General features: G+C 40.3%; 1 protein-coding gene across 3 annotated transcripts in view; it reads left to right on the plus strand.

Annotated features, from left to right (window-relative positions):
• The window catches only part of LOC139952740 (laminin subunit alpha-like), a 71473-nt gene that overhangs the window by 45797 nt on the left and 6053 nt on the right, over positions 1-19623 (plus strand). For all 3 annotated transcript variants that reach the window (XM_071951949.1, XM_071951950.1, XM_071951951.1), the window contains 22 exons: positions 670-857; positions 1419-1535; positions 2120-2277; positions 2582-2720; positions 3262-3352; positions 3951-4337; positions 5265-5419; positions 6652-6813; positions 7995-8125; positions 9068-9212; positions 9934-10058; positions 10914-11085; positions 11498-11667; positions 12248-12355; positions 13421-13538; positions 14069-14215; positions 14867-15012; positions 15754-15933; positions 16302-16601; positions 17373-17562; positions 18162-18329; positions 19171-19327. In XM_071951949.1, the coding sequence (XP_071808050.1) occupies positions 670-857; positions 1419-1535; positions 2120-2277; positions 2582-2720; positions 3262-3352; positions 3951-4337; positions 5265-5419; positions 6652-6813; positions 7995-8125; positions 9068-9212; positions 9934-10058; positions 10914-11085; positions 11498-11667; positions 12248-12355; positions 13421-13538; positions 14069-14215; positions 14867-15012; positions 15754-15933; positions 16302-16601; positions 17373-17562; positions 18162-18329; positions 19171-19327 (3654 nt within the window). The remainder of the gene's footprint in view (positions 1-669; positions 858-1418; positions 1536-2119; positions 2278-2581; positions 2721-3261; positions 3353-3950; positions 4338-5264; positions 5420-6651; positions 6814-7994; positions 8126-9067; positions 9213-9933; positions 10059-10913; positions 11086-11497; positions 11668-12247; positions 12356-13420; positions 13539-14068; positions 14216-14866; positions 15013-15753; positions 15934-16301; positions 16602-17372; positions 17563-18161; positions 18330-19170; positions 19328-19623) is intronic.

Below are 19623 nucleotides of genomic sequence, written 5' to 3' on the forward strand. Positions count from 1 at the left end.
TTTATTCTAGTCATTGTGAAATCAGCAGTTAGCTGGGGGATTCGAACCCACAACCTTGTGGTCGCTAGTCCTGCAGTCTAACCACTTGACCACGGTGACTTTGTCTTTGACTTCGAAGTGAATGAAGGGATATGTGTTCCTGGTTTGATTGGCAGCATATTGCGCCACATCACCTTGTAAACCATTACATGGTAGAGCGCCAAAATAGGGCTAGATAGCTCAGTTGGTAGAGCGCCAGCGCGTTAATGGGGAGGACGCTGGTTCGAATCCCACTCTAGGCAATTCTTTGTTCAACCCCAAAACCATTACATAGTGCTATAAAAGGAGTAGGTCTCATTATTCAAACCTACAATCCCGGCTATATCTCGTTGGGGCACCCCCTGCACCCTTTCAATGTTGGTTCCAATTGGCGGTCTTCTGCGTTGCAGTCAACATTGAGTGGGGGGACGGGGAGCGGGGGAGACAATGTTTATTGCCAATGGGAAGTGGACAGGGAACAAGAATGGTTTTATATAATGTTAGGAATGGGTGGCCCAAGCATTTTGGCCGGGATTGTAGTCCCACATACATGTACCTGTATGTTACAGCGCCAAGAGCGCCACTGAGTGACAGATAGCGGCTTTATATAAGAAGCCACTATTAGTGTTATTTTTATTATTATTTTGACAGTGCTTATGCGAGTGAAGATGTTACGTAACGCCTCCAATGAGATAATGGGTCACATCCAGAACGTCTCGGATCACATGCAAGGATTCGTGGACAAACTCCAGGAGCTGATTGACAAGAGCCATGCCGCTAATAATTTCTCTGACGGTGCTGAGGTTCTCAACGATCTCAACAGAGTACCAGCCTTTGAGGTAATTACTAGTAGATTGAAATTTGCATCAGGGATAAAGGATAGTAATTTTGGTTTTGCCTATACACATCGATGTGTGTTAGCACTGTAGGCCCATACTCGGGACCTTCCCGAGCTCTGGAAAAAAAAATCACAGGCATATTACTCGGGTGGGATTCAAACCATCGACCTTTGCAAATCTAGAGAAGTGTCTTTAACTAGACCACCGAGATTGCCTGGTAGCTAGAGGCAGTTTGAATCCTGAGTAAAACCAAAATTAATAGATAACTACTAATTATTGTATCACCTTGCTTTGTGTTCTTTATTGTGTGTGTCAAGTGGATGGGCAGTCGCGTACGCCGAATGTAAAAAAAAATCGCGCCAGCGTGAATTAAAATCGTTCCGTAGTCATGCAACACATCAAACATGTCTGCGCCTAGGGTGGCTTCAAAACACAGAGCAAGTTAGCGCTCTAGTCAATATATACAGCTCTATGATTTCATTACACTTTACATGCACGAACAGGATATCAAATGTAATGAGGTTTGATTTTGATTTTGATTTTGTTTGTTGATTTTCTCAGGCTGTCATGCTTGGAGTTGAGGCTCACCTTGGAGGAGCTACCGGTGACATTGATAATGCAACAGCTCTTATCGAGGCAGCCTTGAAACTCCTACAAGATGCTCAAAATGCTGTGGACGTAAGTTCAATAAGAAAGATACATTTTTCTAATCGGGGATGTGGTTTCTCCGTTTTTAACTGGATTTTTTTTTAACCAAGCACTCCCTCCCTCTCCCCCCCCCCCCCATAAAAAAAAATAAGTAAAATTAAACACTATTAATTTTAATTTTTGGTTTTTACCCATACACCAATGTGTGTTCTAGCACTGTATACTCGGTACTTCCCTGAGTCCTGTGAAAAAATATCACAGGCATGTTACTCGGGTGGGATTCAAAATCACGACCCTTGCAATTTTGGAGCAGTGTCTTACCAACTAGGCTACCGAGATTGTCCGGTAGCTAGAGGCAGTTCGAATTAAACACTTTTGATTTTTAAATGGGTACCTGCGGGGGTAGAGGTTGATATTGTGTATGAAAAAGCCACTGGAGCGCCATTGCAGCCTGGGGTTGTATACTCCCCAGGGAGCTGAGAAAAATTCAAGGAATGTTATCGGCCCAATAACCAGGGCACTAAAGCGCATTGAGACTTTGTTGTGAAATGCATTTTGTGTTATTGTTATTATTATTTGTATTATTATTATGAGCTTGTTTTGTATTCCTGCAGGGTACCAGTGCTAATTCATCTGTTCTAGACGCAGCAGTGAGGAGATTGGAACCACGCGTACGCTTCATTGTCAACAACTCCAACTCCGCAGATGACATCGTCGACCAGGCCATGATGCATGCTGCCGACCTTAAGAACCAGTCGGACTATCTTAAAGGGTAGGTTGGTAGAGCCAGAGGGGAGGGGCGAGATGGGGGATGGTCGGAGGAGGGGGAGGGGGGATGGGTGGAGGAGGGGAAGAATGGGGAATGGGTGGAGGAGGGGAAGAATGGGGAATGGGGAGATGGTTGCGGACATTTGGCTCTTTAAAATTGGGACCTGTACTTAACCAGCTTCATCTAGGAAATGTACGCTATTTTTGCTAAGCAAGAGTTCTTTGTGCTCAGCAAACTTTTGTGCTTGTAAGACATTGTGCCCTGATAACACATCTTGACGCTGTTGTTTTTTCCTTCATGTTTGTAGCCTTCTTGTAGGAACCTTGGAACTGTCTCGGAATGCTCTGAAAGCAGTCAACGCATACGGGGAGATCATCGCAGCGATCGACGACGCAGATGCTGCTGCTACCATGGCGCTGAACGCCAGCACACAGGCAGAACAACAGGTATGGAACTAAAGACCCGGTCACACAGGCCCCGATAACGAGAACAAAAACGAGAACGATAAAAATGCACGCCCTAGATTGGTTGAATTAGCGTGGGTGTATTCTGCATGGAGCATGTCAACCAATCGAGGGCATGCATTTTTATTTTTCTTGTTTTTGTTCTCGGGGCCTGTGTGACCGGGCCTTAATGCCCGTTTCAGACAGGTTCTCCGGAGACGCACTGAACCAAATTCTGAATTAAGTACATGAAAAGTTTGACGTCTGAAACAGTTAGGAGTGACTGGAACTTAGGAACTACTAATTCTATTTAGGAACTTCTGGTCCTTTTTTAGGATCCACCAGTTCTTTTAAGTAGCTGCTATCTTTATTCAGGAACTCTTGGTTCGCTTTAGGAACTTACTTCTGTTTAGAAACTTCTTGTTCTTTTTCGGAGCTCCTAGTTGTGCTTACGAACTGCTAGTTTTTTTTTTCTAGCTTAGTCATTTCTATTTTTTTTATATCAGACATCTCATTAAAGTGGTTATTCTTTCCTCTCTTGCAGGCAAATAGCTTCGGAGATCGTCCCACCGAATCACTGAAGAAGAGTCGACGACTAGTCAGGAAGGCCAACACTGCTAACGAAGACCTAGCAGGTAAGTTTATCACAAGTGCTTCATTCATTGATTTTGTAATGTTTCCTTGGGACATGGAAGCGGGGACAGTTTGAAATGTTATTTGTTATGACTGAGATAAATAACTCACATTGTGGAATGTTTTTTGTAAAAATGTCAGTTCTTTTATTTGAAATGTAAAATGGAAATATATTCAAAATTTTGTTATCCGATTGGGAAATTAAAGCGTAGGTATAACAAAAACAACTTAATGATATAATTTTTTTGACCACCGGAGATGTGTTGATAGTATAAAACATTGTGAGAAACAACTCCCTCTGAAATAACGTAGTTTTTGAGAAAGTGGTCTGAAGCCTTATTCATGTATCTGAAAGCACACAAATTTGTGCAACAAGGGTGTTTTTTAATAGATGGAAGTTTGCATCGGGATAAAGAATATTAATTTTTTTTCCGGATGTTTTTTCTTTCATTATTTTCTTATAACTTTGATGACCAACTGAGCACAAATTTTCACAGGTTTGTTATTTTATTCAATCGTTGGGATACACCAAAAAGATAATTTGACAACAACCAAACATTTCCAGTGCCTTTAATAACTTGTTTACATGGTTTATGGCAGGACTGGACAGTAAACTCAGTGAAGTCGGACAGAGTGTAGGTGACGTAAAAGACCGATTGGATGGAACCGATGGTCGCCTCGCAGCCATCCGTCGTGCCATGGCTAACATTCCCGACGAGGGCAGTGTCTGTGACATCACAGTCTGCCCAGAAGGGATTCCGGACTGCAAGCCTGGCTTCACCGGACAGGACTGTGATATCAGCAAGCTAGGGGAGCAGGCTCAAGACGCAGTGGACACGGCTATGGATGCCAACGCTAAGGCCACCCGAGCTTCTAACATTATAACCAATATCAAGACCCAGCTGCCGGAGCTTCAGACCAAGGTTGATCAGATCCCACTAGATATTAACGCTGCAGTTCAGGCTAGTAACATTGCCGATGATGCCAGTAAGTGTTTCTCACTGTTGATGATGTAACTGATAGCTTGTATTTGACAACCAATCCTACTACCCTTCTCCACAGTGGTTAGACTGCAGTACTTGCAATCACAAGGTTGTGGGTTCGACTCCCCTAGCCTACCCCTGATTTCACAATGACTAGAATAAATATTGTCGTCTAGTTATTGAATCACAATTTCTTGATTTGTGCAGTTCATAATCATAAACGTTAAACCAATGTGTGTATGAGAGAGAAGGGCTGATGCCAGCTTGGTGCTTATATCCCCTTGTAGGAGTTTGCCGAGACCCCTTTATGGGAAGATCATTTAAACACTGATTTCCCACACTGATTTTCAACCGACACGCCCCACTACTTGGGGCACCTGCACACAATGGGCAACAAACCACAGGTCTCCTTTCTGGAGAACCAATCAGAGTTGTGACTGACTCTACATTGAAACACCTGCGGCAGATTTCACGAAACTCAAGGATTAATTCTTACTCGAGTTAGGATGAGTAACCCGTCCTAACTTAGGATGGGTTCAATGCGTCCTACGTATCTGGATACGGAACTCAACTCGTCCTAAGTCCTAAGATTAATCCTAAGTTAGGAAGAGTTTGTTGAAATCGACGGCTGAACCCCTATAAAAAGCCAATATGTCTTGTTCTTGTTAGTCTCCTGGGCCCAATTTTACTTTGTGGTACTAGAGAAGTCTCTTGAGTTTTGAAAAATGTACTCCGCGGTATTAGAGACAAGTTCTCAAAAGAACATTATCAACCCAGCAAGTAGATATCCACAAAGTGTTATCGCAAACTAAATATTCATTGATACCCCTACCGCCTGTCCAAGCTGTCCAAAACACTTGGCAATCACCTGCTCCAAAAAAATAATTAACAAATAATCAAACTAAATCACCTTTTATTCGTTTCCCCCAAGGCAAGCGAGCAAGGGACAACATCGGAGAGATTCGTAATCTTGACCGTACTCTGACCGCCAAGCATGCTGACATCCAGAATATGACCCTTGGCCTTCAATACAACCTGGAAGAGATCAAGAGAAAGATTGCTAATGCTCGTACTATCGCTGATGGTGTAAGTAAAACACACTGCTGGGTTGGATTTACTCCCATTTCAGACAGGCGCCTCAGAGACGCGCCAAACCAAACAGTTGAAGAGCGACTCTAGGTTGACCCAAGCAATTTTTGTTCTCAGACAGGGGACCTTAACATAACATTTACATTGGCTCGGCTCATGACAAGATCGACGTCTGAAACCAACGCGCTCCAGAGTCGTTCCGAACGACTGCAACAGTCGATCTTTTGACTGCTAGCACATCCATTCGCTCCTCACTTTTTTAATCAGTGTCAATGTTACGTATTTCCTCTGTACGCTTGATTTGAATGCCAAATGTTTAAGTAATACATATATATATATATATATATATATGCTGTCACTCGCTCACAAGTATGACTATCGGGGGGTTGAGTTGCGGAGTTTGAGTTGGCAAGCCTTCTTATCAGAGTATAAGCTAATCGTGGCAGATGTTTGACGACCTCAATATCTGCATTGGAGGGATGCTTCCTCGGGTTGGACCGCTCTCTCGTGACGCCTCTTCCTCTTTATCTCTGTAGCTTCTTTTAAAAAGTTTGCGTGTAGTTCCAGGCCTGATTATCTGTTTCTTGTCTTGCAGGGATGAGATTTTTTAGTCTTTTATCTGAAATTCAGACTTTTAATGTCGGCCTAGTGAAGATAATCAGACAGTATTTTTTCCCACATATAAAGAAATCCGGCTGTTTGGTCAACTTCTCTAGTGCTGCAGACACTGTTCGAAAAAAAATCCTCTAAATCTATAGCTCCTTGGTTTACCAAAGGTGGAAATGCCATCATTTCAAGGCAGTGGACACTATTGACAATTGTCAAAGACTAGCCTTCACAGCTGGTGTATCTCAACATATGCATAAAATAACAAACCTGTGAAAATTTGAGCTCAATTGGTCATCAAAGTTGCGAGATAATAATTAAAAAAAAAACCTTGTCACACAAAGTTGTGTGCATTTAGATGGTTGATTTTGAGACCTCAAATTTCTAAATCTGAGGTCTCGAAATCAAATTCGTGGAAAATTCTCTCTCGAAAACTATGGCACTTCACAGGGAGCCTTTTCTCACAATGTTTAATACCATCAACCTCTCCCCATTACTCGTCACCAAGAAAGGTTTTATGCTAATACTTAATAGTGTCCTATGCCTTTAAATTAAACCTTAGAAGTTGTATCCCAGTTTCAGACCTTTTTGTTAGCAACGACTCTCTTGTCTTTGTGATTCAGGTGAAAGTGGCCATGAAATTCCAAGCGGATACGGCCATTGAGCTTCGTCAACCCGAACCAGAAGACTTTGATGACCAGGCAGCGTATACCTCATCCTCTTTATTCTTCAAGACCCAGCAGCCTGATGCTCTGCTTTACTTCATAGGTGGACCCTCACCTGAAGTAAGTAGTCACACATTTTTTAACTTTTTTTTTATGCAAGTTGCCAGACACACAAGGCCTGAAGGCCACTTCAGACGTGGGCTACAACTTTTTTTTTTTTTTTAGAGGCCGTTGCAACCAAACTCGCTACCATGGGCAGCGCGCCGTATTACGCTAGCTCTGCGTATGTCTCTAACCCCTAGGAGGGAAACTCCGATCCGTGTCTTTGATTGGCTATCATATACGCGAAAAATATGAAACGCTGTACGTCTTCACAAAGCTCTATACGCCGAAACGCGTACGTATTAATCACGCAACACTGAACGCCAAGGCAAGTTTATGACTTTTATTACACACAGCGCATCCAGCCCGTGCGCGACTAACGCCCAACACAGAACGGATCAACCACAGGACTAATTGTAATATCCCTTATATTTGGATATTTTGAAGTCACACTTCCAGGGGTTATGATCGAGCAAGGCATGCTGGGAAAAAATGGCGCGGCTATGATCGATCACCCCTGGGAATGAGGTTGCGTTGCAACCTACTCGTAGGGCTGAAACAGGGTTACCCCTTTTACAGTCCATGTTCTATGTAGTGTCGTGGCGGAACAGTTCAGAGCACCAGACTCGAACTCTGGTGTCTAAAGCCTGATGCATACTTTTTGAAGTAACAGGGCTGTTTTTCGCAGCAGATGTTTTTCTGGAGTTGGGCAAAGGGCAACTGATGCCAACTGATGAAAACATTTTATTTTATTTTCTTAGTAAATGAAGCATCAGTAAAAAAGAATAAAGACATTTGTTTTAGGACCAGCCGTCGATTTCACAAAGAGTTAGGACTCGTCTTATCTCGAGTTAGGATGAGTAACTCGTCCTAACTTAGGATTAATCTTAAGGTCTGCATGCTACAGTGCAGGGTTGGGACTCGTCCTAAGTCCTAAGATTAGTCTTAAGTTAGGAAGAGTTTTGTGAAATCGACGGTAGAACCCAAACCCACATTCATGACAATACCACATTCATGACAAGCCCACATTCATGACAATACCATTTAAAATGCAATAAACTAGACCACTCGGCAATGGCATTTCTGGGGATCAGGGCCAAATTTAATTTTTCTTCTGTTGAGCTGCCGATTGGACAATTTTCCTTTGTGGGTACTAAAAATTAAAATAAAATTTATTATATATTTTTTCACTGACGCAGGATGACTATTATTCCTTGGGTGTTGAGAATCACAACGTCGTCCTTCGCTACAATCTCGGAGACGGAGATGAAGAAGTAGTAGTTGCTAAGGATGTCAACGATTACAAGTGGCATGAAGTCATCACCGAAAGGTTAGATATTACAGGGATGTGATTTCTCTGTTTTTAACAGGAATCCCATTTTTTGCCCTGAAAAAAATAAAAATAATTCTGTGTCCCCCCACCACCAACCCCATTTGACTAATGAAAATAAAAACCACATAATAACGCCCAAGATTGTAGTGTGGGGCTGTAAAAACCAAAGATAAATGTTAATATTGGGCTTCATGCTCGCACGTTTTTGAGCTTGCATGCTTTCGCGTTGAGAGTTCAGGTTTTTTTCTCAACAGCCTATCACATCCCTGGATATTTATAAGTCGGTTATTTGCGACTCTGCTCCAACTTTGTTGTGTTTTCCAGTGTGGGTTGTTTTATTGTCAAGAAACTTTGTTAGAGATGTTCAGTCTCTCATGCTTTGTCTTTTGCTTTATCTACGTCTCTCATTTTCTCATATTCTTTAAAGACATTGGACACTATTGGTAATTGTCAAAGTCCAGTCTTCACACTTGCTGTATCTCAACATATGCATAAAATAAGTTGCGAGATAATAATGAAAGAAAAAACACCCTTGTTACACGTAATTGTGTGCTTTCCCAGGAGCTTGATTTCCAGACCTCAAATTCTAAATCTGAGGTCTCGAAATCAAATTCGTGGAAAATTACTTCTTTCTCGAAAACTACTCCACTTCAGGGGATCCTTTTCTCACAATGTTTTGTTCAACCAACCTCTCCCCATTACTCGTTACCAAGTAAGTTTTTATGCTAATAATTATTTTGAGTAATTACCAATAATGTCCACTGCCTTTAAGTGCTAACACTTCCATGTAAGCATACAAAGCTTGTAAAAAAAAAAAAAAAATTCTGGTCCAGTAAACAATTTGAACCACAAGCTTGGCTCAAGGATCTTCCCTACAAGCCCTTTGAGTCTTCTTTAGGTTCCCAGATCCTCATGTTTTGTTGTCATCCCTTCTCTCAGGAATGGACGATTCACCAAGGTGATTGTCAAGGGTATGGGACAGAACGACGTTCTTCAAGACTATATATCTGCAGGAGACGCCAGCATTCTCAATTTCAACCAGGATGCTCACTATTTTGTCGGTGGTATACCTCCAGATATCATGGTAAGTTAAGAGTAACTATTCATCTAAATGTGAATAGCGGGTACAACCATGTGTAAAATCTCTTTTGAGGGAGTGTTGGCGTTGAAAAGAGCCGGTTTGGTCTCAACGTTTCAAACAGTAAACTCTGCTCGTCTTTACAGTAAGTTAGTTTGTCAATCATCTCTCCAACCTCAAGACAAATGTAGATGATTTGGTTATCATTAGTATCAGTTTCGTAGTCGAGACTACAAAGCCCGAGACCAACACCGAGATTGACTTTTCAAGACGGGGTCCGAGACCTATAAAACTGGTGTCTATTGTTATGTCCTAAGATTAATCCTAAGTTAGGAAAAGTTTGGTAAAATTGACGGCAGAGGTGGAAGGCTAGGCAAGACACCACTACACCAAACCCGACCGTCCAACAAGAGAGCTGATTGATCAGGGATGTTATTCCTCCATTTTAAAACAATATTTTTTTTTTTTTGTGCCCTAAGAAAACAAACTTATGTTATTTGTATAGATCAAATTCTAAAAGAATTGGAGATTTAAACATAATAACGCCCCAGATTATGGAGTAGGGCTTTTAAAACTAAAGACAAATGTTAATAATTGGGTTTTATGCTCGCAAGTTTTCGAGCTCGCATGCTTTTGCTCAGAGTTCAGTTTTTGTTCTCAACATCCCTGATTGATAGTGATATTAAGAATTTCATGAGGTTTTCTTGTTCTTTTTTTGTGTTTTTAGTGGTTGCCAAGCGCGATACCAAATCGTCTTTTCCAAGGAGGTATTGATGAGTTTACATTAAATGGACGCCCAATGACCCTCTGGAACTTTGACAGAGCCATCGACGCCAATGAAGGAATCTTAAGGTACGTAATACAACAACTTGAACCTTGCTGAAAATGTCTTAAATAAAATTACGCCAAGTGAGGATACTTGTCTTTGGCAATTATTAGCAAAGGTTTCCAGTGCCTTTTAACTTGGTTAAATGTTCACAGGTAGAATGGCTGGTGTGTTTATCGAAAACTAAAGGATTGAATTAATGTTTGTCTTATTATTATTAATATTATTAAGAATAATTATACATACAGGGTAGCCCCATCAGTGTTGAAACACTGAAACATTTTTAAACCATTGTTTCTTCTTGCCTGGTGCATGATTCCCTCCATCCAACAATCTAGACTGTTTTAAGAGGAATATCAATTCCTACTTTGAGTTCTTTTCCCACTAAAGAATTGTTTCTTGTAGCCCATACCATGAGTGGCTTTTAGCCTTGTTTTGGCAGACTTGCATAAAAAAAAAAAAAAAAAAAAAAAAAAAAAAAAAAAAAAAAAATGTTTTTAATAGCTTTCCATTTCTATCCCGCCTACCCCCACAGTCAACACCGCTATCGATTCTGAGCTAGGAGGAACCATGTTTTTAAATACCTTTCCATTTCTACCCCCCCCCCCCCACCCCAGAAACGACACTGTCAACACCGCTATCGACTCAGAACTAGAAGGAACCATGTTTTTTAAACACCTTTCCATTTCTACCCCCCCACCCCAGAAACGACACTGTCAACACCGCTATCGATTCTGAGCTAGAAGGAACCATGTTTTTAATACCTTTCCATTTCTATCCCCGCCTACCCCAGAAACGACACTGTCAACACCGCTATCGACTCTGAACTAGAAGGAACCATGTTTTTTAAACACCTTTCCATTTCTATCCCCCCACCCCAGAAACGACACCGTCAACACCGCTATCGATTCTGAACTAGAAGGAACCATGTTTAATGGCAAGGGATACATCCTCCTATCTAGTAGCGAATTCAACGCCAGAGGTCAATCCAGCATCAAAATCATCTTCAAGACCTACCAGGCGAATGGTCTGCTGTTCTTCATGGGTAGTGAGGTAGGTCTGGTACCCTTCACCTCTCTGGCCCCTTTGAACTCTAGTACAGTCTTAGACTGGTCCTCTAAAGACATGTACAGGACCCAATTTCATAGAGCTGCTAAGCACACAAATTTGCTTAGCATGAAATGTTTTCCTTTTTTTTTTTTGAGTAACTCGTTCTAACTTATGATTGGTTCAATGCGTCGCAGCGTCTATGGTTACGGAACTGAAGTCTTAAGATAAATCCTAAGTGAGGAAGAGTTTGGTGAAATCGACGGCTGAGCTGGTTTTTTGTCGTGATCACAAAGTCGCATTATCTGCCTCTAATGGAAAGCTGTTACTGTGACCCAAGGTAAATTTAAAACAAGGGCAAGAGATTATGTTTGTTGGCAATTTTTAACTTTAAGTTTGTCTTTGTGGACTTTTCCAGGGGAAATACCTCTCCATCGAACTCAAAGGAGGTCGTATCCAGTTTGAATTTGACCTGGGGACTGGTCCCCTGACTCTCATCACAGATGGGACATATAACAATGGAGAACAGACTGCAGTGAGAGCCTCCATGAGCTCCAAAACTGGTAGACTGAGTGTCGAGTCAATAAAGTAAGTCATATCTCTTTTATTTTGGATTTTGAAGAAAGACCAATTGATTGGAGCTGGAAATGAACCAACAACCTCTCAAAAACTTATGGGACGGAAACCATTCGTTTTTAATAAATAAAGTGATGCAAATATGCCTAGAGTGTCAAGTTTAAAGGGAAGGTACACGTTTGGTAATTGTCAAAGACCAGTCTTCTCACTTGGTGTATCCCAACATAAGCGTAAAATAACAAACCTGTGAAAATTTGAGCTAAATTGGTCATCAAAGTTGCGAGAAAATGATGAGAGAAAAAACACCCTTGTTGGACGAATTTGTGTGCTTTCTGATAGGAATAAAAGACTTCTAGCTAGAAGTCTTTTATTATTTTAGTGAGAAATTACCTCTTTCTCAAAATCTATGCTACTTCAGAGGGAGCCGTTTCTCACAATGTTTTATACTATCAACAGCTCTCCAATGCTTGTAACCAAGTCAGTTTTTAAGTTAATATTTGTTTTGAGTAATTACCAAACGTGTACCTTCCCTTTAAGATGTTAATTTTAAAGATGTTAAAGATGTTAATTTTGTTTTTTCTTGTTTTTACAGCGGCGAAGAGACGAAGTCTGGAACATCCCCTGGTGACGGAACTACACTTTCAGTATCGGAATACTTCTACCTCGGAGGTTTGGTTGCAATCCCTGAAGATATGTTCCCGTAAGTCAATTACTTTTTTATTTTTCAAAGATGTCCCATTGTCTTAAAGATGCTGTGTCAGATTTTTTGCCAATTTGACCCCAAAATTTTGATTTAAGATTCACTAGGTATTTTGATGGGGGTTGAGAAAGTTATTTGAGCCATTGCTCGAAAAAGTCTGCCAATTATTAGTAACAGTGAAATAAAGTGCTCAAAATTAGTTTTTGTCGGGATCCCGACAATATATCACGTGACCAATTCTTATGTGTTTTATAAGAAACATTTTAAATTTTTGTCATGGTTCCTGACCATTAAAAGTAAAAGTTGAACTTTTTTTCGTTAGAGCGGGTGATACTCTTTGAAAAACCATTCACTCAAAAAAAAAATCAATTTTTTAGTGTTTGGGGCAAAAATTCTGACATAGCATCTTTAAAGCATTCAAGACCACTTGTTCTGTCAATGAAACTACAAGACGTCAAAGATTTTCCCTCCCATTTTGAGTTCTTTGAAAAAAATCCGACGGCAAATCACTCGGGTGGGATTTGAACCCACAACATTTGCATTGCTAGTGCAGATGTTGGCTCGAGGTATTTTGAATTCTTAGCAGCAGGAGTCCATCTGGGTTGTTGATCATCATTTATTGAGTTTTTTTTTATATATTATTTTTTCCCCCTACACCAATGTGTATTCAGCACTGTACACTCAGTAAGTCACTCAGGCAGGATTCAAACCCACAAACTTTGCAGTGCTGGAGCAGACGTCTGACATTTTTTATTGATTTTTTAGTTTCGTCCTTCGGATGGGACGTAAAGCCGTTGGTCCCATGTGTTGTGTAACGCATGTAAAAGAACCCAGTGCACTTATCGAAAAGAGAAGGGGTTCGCCCCGGTGTTCCTGGTTGTGGCTGCTTCATGCGCCGTAGCACCTTGTAAACCCTTATAAGTGCTACATAATTGGGTCTCAGAATCCATCACCGCAATAACCTATCTTTCTGAAAGTTTGTACATACTCAGCGCCTTGAGTACCTTGTTTGGTAGATACGAGCGCTATATAAGACTTCGATATTATTATTCGATATTATTTCAGACGAGTCACCCGTATAGGATTCCGTGGATGCTTGCGTGAGGTTACCTACGGGCTCACCTCCATCAACCCATTGAACAATCTGGGCAGCATTGGAATCTACCCCAACTGTATCCCACAGGTAAAAAAGAGAAGTGCAAAGTTCAACAACCAATTACTCTTAAAACCTGACGTGTTTAAACCTTGTACTGTGAGAGAATCCTTGGGTTACCTTGGGGTTTAATTGAAGGTGTACGATCAGTAATCACTATTAAAAAAAAGTGACAATAAAACTTCTGTGGTTATACTAATTTTTGACTTGTGCAGTGTATAACAACTGTTGATTGATTGATTGATTGATCGTTTGATCGGTTAATTGATTGATTCAGGTTGATTGGTTGGTTGGTTGATTGACTGATTGCGTTTGTGATTTGTTGGTTGGTTGATTGATATGTTAAAAATTGTAATCAAAATCGAATGTCATCATAATTGGTCGAAAAATTATTTATAGGACTACCAATGTTATGTGATTATCTTCTTGATATGATTTGATCTGATTTGATCGGATTTAATCTGATTGATTGTATTTGATTCTATTTGATCTGATTTTATTCTAAACGATCTGATTTAATTTGATCTGACCTGAATTGATTTGCTTTGATTTGATGATAGATTGCGAAGACGGTATCCTTCAACGGACCCTATGGTGGCTACATATCTCGTAGACCCATCGATCTGAACGGTGACACCGACATGATCTTTAAGTTCCGCACCAGTGAACCGGATGGTGTCATGGTCTTCTCATCCAACGCTGACAAGGTACTCAACATTTCCTTAAAGATGAACTACGAGATCAACCCTTTTATGCTGCATTTCTTAATTGATCACCATTATTATGTACACCTCAATTTTGTTAATGACCACTTTGCATAGAGCCCCCCTCCCCCCCCCCCCAAAAAAAAAAGAAAGAAATAATTAAATAAAATTTAATAATAGCTTACAAGAGCACCTTTAGAAGTCCTGTTTCCAATTTTGAAAGCTGTGTGGTATTTTTTTTTTTTCCAACTATATTTCTGAAGGGAAGAACTATTTTACGAGAGAGTGATCGATTAATCTCATTTTGTTCTATTTATTTATTTATTTTAATTTTAAATTTTTATTATTGTTTATTTACTTTAAAATGCAGCATAGCAATATATCGCTAGAAAAAAAAAAAGAAAAAAAAAAGGCTGGGTCGCACTCAACAAGCTTTCCTCTTGCAAATCCCATCAATATCTTTGTTTAATGTAGTCTTATCTACTTGTTCAGGTATTAATAAGGAATATACCTCTTCTAACTATTTTTTGCATCAATGAAGAAAAAAAAGTAAATGAAATGAAATGAAAGAATCTTTCATAACAGAGAAGACAAAAGTTCAGGGAATTGATTTCTAATTCAAAGTTCTTTTTTTTCCCCGTTTCTCTCCATCAGTCTGAATTTGTTGCTGTGTTGATATATTCCGGCTACGTACACGTCGTCGCTGACAGCGGATCGGACAGCATTGTGGTTCAGTCAAACAAAGATGGTTACAATGATGGAGAATGGCATACAGTCTCTGTGTCCAAGAGAGGAAAGAAGTAAGAGTTTTATTTTATCATCTGGCAGGGGGATCTAAGAGCTCTCTTGACCCGTCCTGTCCAGTGTTTAGCAGGCAGGTGTCGATTTCACCAAACTCTTCCTAACTTAGTAATTAATCTTAGGATTTAGGATGAGTTAAGTTTTGTAACAATTGAGGTTAGAATGACAGAGAATGGCATACAGTCTCTGTGTCCAAGAGAGGAAAGAAGTAACAGTTTTATTTTATCATCTGGCAGGGGGATCTAAAAGCTCTCTTGACCCGTCCTGTCCAGTGTTTAGCAGGCAGGTGTCGATTTCACCAAACTCTTCCTAACTTAGTAATGAATCTTAGGACTTTAGGATGAGTTAAGTTTTGTAACAATTGAGGTTAGAATGACAGAGAATGGCATACGGTCTCTGTGACCAAGAGAGGAAAGAAGTAAGAGTTTTATTCTATCAGGCGAGGGGGATCTCAAAGCTCACTGGACCCCTTGTCCAGTGCTTTGCAGGCAGGCTTGATTGCCTGTATACCCCCCCTGGTTATTGCCTACATGCCCCTCGTTATTGCCTCGGGTGCTAACCGCGGGTTAGCGAGCAGTTGCCCTTGCTTACATAAAAAAAGCTTTATGAAATAGAAATTCTGCTTAGGGACACGCTGTAAGCACAAAACAGCTGCTTACATGTTTTATGAGATTGGCCCCTAGTTGACACGTTGTCTTCTACTGATGTTTAATAATTTTGTTTCTACACTTTGTTTACAGGTTGACCCTCATAGTTGACGATGTCGACTCAGTATTCCAGCGATTCCAGAAGAGATCGATGCGCACTGACGGTTACTTCCTCATCGGAGGCTTCCCTAGGGCGGACTTCTTCCCCGCTGCCATTCTTCCAATAAACAAAAATTTCATTGGTTGCATATCAGATCTGGCAGTACGATTCGAGTAAGTGAACTATGTAATGCAATTATGAAAAATGAGTTGTTTGTCGACCTGTCATATAATTTTAATTTTTTTTTTAAACATTCGAAAAGCTCATTTTTATGTATGCTTTAATGCTGTTAAAACCCCATGTTGATACCACCTTTGGTTCAAAAGTTGTGACATTACAAACACAAGAGATGCGAGAGAATAAAACTGAGAAAAGGCGGTTTAAAGTCGAGTTTGTTGAACTACATTAGCACATTTTCTTTCATTACTAATTTTAACCCTTGTTATGTTATTTATAACTGGTCCTGCTTTCTTGTCACTGAAAGTTAAAGAGCACATTTTAATAAAGGCATAATTTTGAAATACTTTCCTCTTGTCAACAGAGCCATCAGCTTCTCCGATCAGATCATCTCCGATAACAACGCCAATCTCAACAGCTGTCCAATTGGATCCCTGGTACCTACTGAAGCCTCGTCCAACACCACTGGGGCTGAATACACTCAAGCCACCATCCCAACCACTCTGATGACCACAACGCAAGGCCCTAAATCCAGAACCTGTGCCCTGCCGAGGGTTGCCGGTGCTGGGCAGCAGCTTGTTGAGGACGTCGGGGCTCAGCAGTTTGGAATCACAGAAGAGACTCGATTGGAGTTCCCACCATTGGATCAGAAGTATAAGAGAAAGTGAGTTGTGAAGAGTTTGTCTCTTGGTTTACTGGTTTCTCTGTCGTAGAGTGTCACGGCCGAGTGGTTAAGAGCATCGAATTCAAGTTCTGGTGCTAATTCACCGGAGTGTGGGTTCGAATCCCGGTCGTGACACTTGTGTCCTTGAGCAAGATACTTTACTATAATTGCTTCTCTTCACCCAGGGGTATAAATGGGTACCTGCGAGGGTAGAGGTTGATATTGTGAATGAAAAGCTCGGGGCTGTATACTCCCTAATGGGAGCTGAGAAAGATTAAAGGGATGGTTATTGGCCCAATGACCAGTGGACTAAAGTAAAGCGCATTGATACGGTTTATTGTGAAATGCGCTATATAAGAATTTGTTGTTATTATTATTAATATTAACAAGGAATACTTACAAAAATTTTTTTTAATTTTTTTATTATCAACTTAGATCAAATTCAAAAAGAATATGAAGATAAAACCATATGGAACACTCTAAACTGTAGAGTAGGGCTTTTAAAACCAAAGATAAATTGAAATGTAAGCAGGCTTTTGTACCTGCAAGCTTTCGCGCTCGCAAACTTTCATGCTTAGCGCTCATAGTCCTGATACAATCATTCTTTTTTGTCCTTTTGCTGCTGTTGTGTATATTAACTGTTTCTTGATTATTTTTTTAAGCACTTTTGTACATTTTATGGTATGGGCGCAACACAAATCAATAAATTGTTGTTATTATTATTATTATTGATCATGAATGACTGATCTTTCTGTGTATTCTCTCCATCAGTTTGGAAATGCAGATTGAGGTGAAGACTGCCGCTCGTAACGGTCTGATCATGTTTACCACGGACACTCGTCACATCGACTACACGGGGATGTTTATGCGTGATGGCAAGTTTGTGTTCGGATGGGATTATGGGAGTGGACCTAAACTGATTGAATCACCGGACCCTATCAACGATGGAAACTGGCACACGGTGAGTAACATACAAATTGTTAAACTAAGATATATTTTTTGTGTGGAATTTTTTTACTAATATTTTAAAAACTACAGCACCTCGGCAAGTTATATTTTAAGGGAATCTTTCTACCATCATTATCTTTAAATTAAATGTAAAACTGTGTACCTGAGTATCTTCAAGAACTCATTCACACTCACAAACCATCTTGAGCTCTTCGATCTGCCTCTTCATCCCAACTTCAAACACCAGTCACACGTACAAAGACATACGGTCATCGCTCTTTCGCTTACTCATCACCTGTACTCTGGAACTCTCTGCCAAACCACATAAAAACTGCCCAAACTGCTAGTCAATTCAAATCACTGCTCAAAACCTATTTATTCAATTAGTTCTCTGTTGTTTTCTGCCGCTTTCCGTGTATATATGCTTATCTTTAATTATGTTAATTTATAATATTGTTTTTTTTTTTTTCTTGTAGAGCGCTTGGAGGCTTTTTGTGTGAAGCGCTATATAAAAACTGTGTATTATTATTATTATTATTATTTGTGTTTTGTGTCATACAAAAAGTACCCAAACCCTTCAACAACATTGCATTTATTTTTCTTTGATTCTAGGTGAAGGTGAACCGAGTCGGTGCTGTCGGGGAGGTCTACGTCGATGGCGTGTTGGTAAACAAGGATGAGATAGGTGGGGCCAATCGCTTCCTTCGCACCACTACACCGATATACTTAGGTGGTGTTGATCCCGATGTTCGAGATGCAATGAAAGACAACAAAGTCGATGTAAGTAGGATTTGAAACTTTGCATGGTGGAAATATGATAAAGAAAGGTTTGCGGTAACACCATGTAATGACTATTTCTAATGAGTTGGGGTGGTTCTGAAAAGAAACGTTGGTTCTCCAGAACTTTCTCCAGAAGACGATCAGAGCGTACTGATCGAAACGTCGAGTTGAAACCAACGGTTCTTTTCAGAACCACCCCCAACTCATTAGAGATAGTCATTACATGGTGTTACCGCAAACCTTTCTATAAAGTCGATGTAAGTTTTTAAAAACTGTAATTGTAAATATTGGCCTAATTTGTTACCAATGTCATTTCGGGGAGTTTACTCTTTTAGTGCCATGGTCACACATGAACGATCAATTTTATGTGTTCCGAAAGTGCCATTATCGTACATGTCAATCTTCCTTATGTCACGGGTGCGATGCGAATCCCCAGCGTTTATTTTTGTGTTTCGTAATTAGTTGCTTTACATTGCATGGCTAGCGCCCTCTGCGGGCTGCTTTCCGTTTAAGACCATTCTGTTTTGGGGCCGGAGATTGGTACTGACATCTTTTGTGTGTCTTCACCCAACAGATTCACCGTGTATACCGATTATAAATAAAAACCTAAAGAGCTACTAGCACACTTGCCGTTTCTGCTCGTACTTATTCAAAGGGTCACCCTTTTTTTTAAAGTATTGTTTCAAATTTTGACACCCCCCCCAAAAAAAAAAAAAAAAATAAAATATAAAAAAATGGATGAATAGTGAAATGCCAAGTTGATTGATCTTACTGGTCTGTCACTAAAAAACTTAAGTGCAAACCATGTTAATCATAAATTATTTTCTCTTGTATTGTGCAGCCCGTATCTCGGGTCAGCTTCGTTGGTTGTCTTCGTAACTTCTTGTTAGAGGGCGTTTCTTTGGGTGATCCAGTCGAGAATATCGAGGTCCAGCCATGCACAGGGATCCTAGAACCTGGAGTGTTCTTTGGCTCAGATGGAGGTTATGTTAAACAGAGTAAGTGTTGGTTCAACTGCTGTCTAAAATTGTTAAGTCTAATTTTAGAACCCCCTTTTCACCCCCCCATTCCCCTCACTCTTCCCCCAGCCCCCACCCCCTTCCAGATGGATTACTCACAGTGTAAACTGATTCATTACTTTGTATACACAATGTACTTCCATGGAAAATGTTGCACCAGTCAAAAGGTCGAGAACCAACCCTCAAGCAGGGTCCTATTTCATGGCATTGCTTAAAGGTTTTGGGTACTTTTTGTGACACAAAACACAAATGTCCACAGTTTTACATTTAATTTA

Source organism: Asterias amurensis, chromosome 20 (assembly GCF_032118995.1).
Source record: "Asterias amurensis chromosome 20, ASM3211899v1".
Lineage (NCBI taxonomy): Eukaryota > Metazoa > Echinodermata > Asteroidea > Forcipulatida > Asteriidae > Asterias > Asterias amurensis.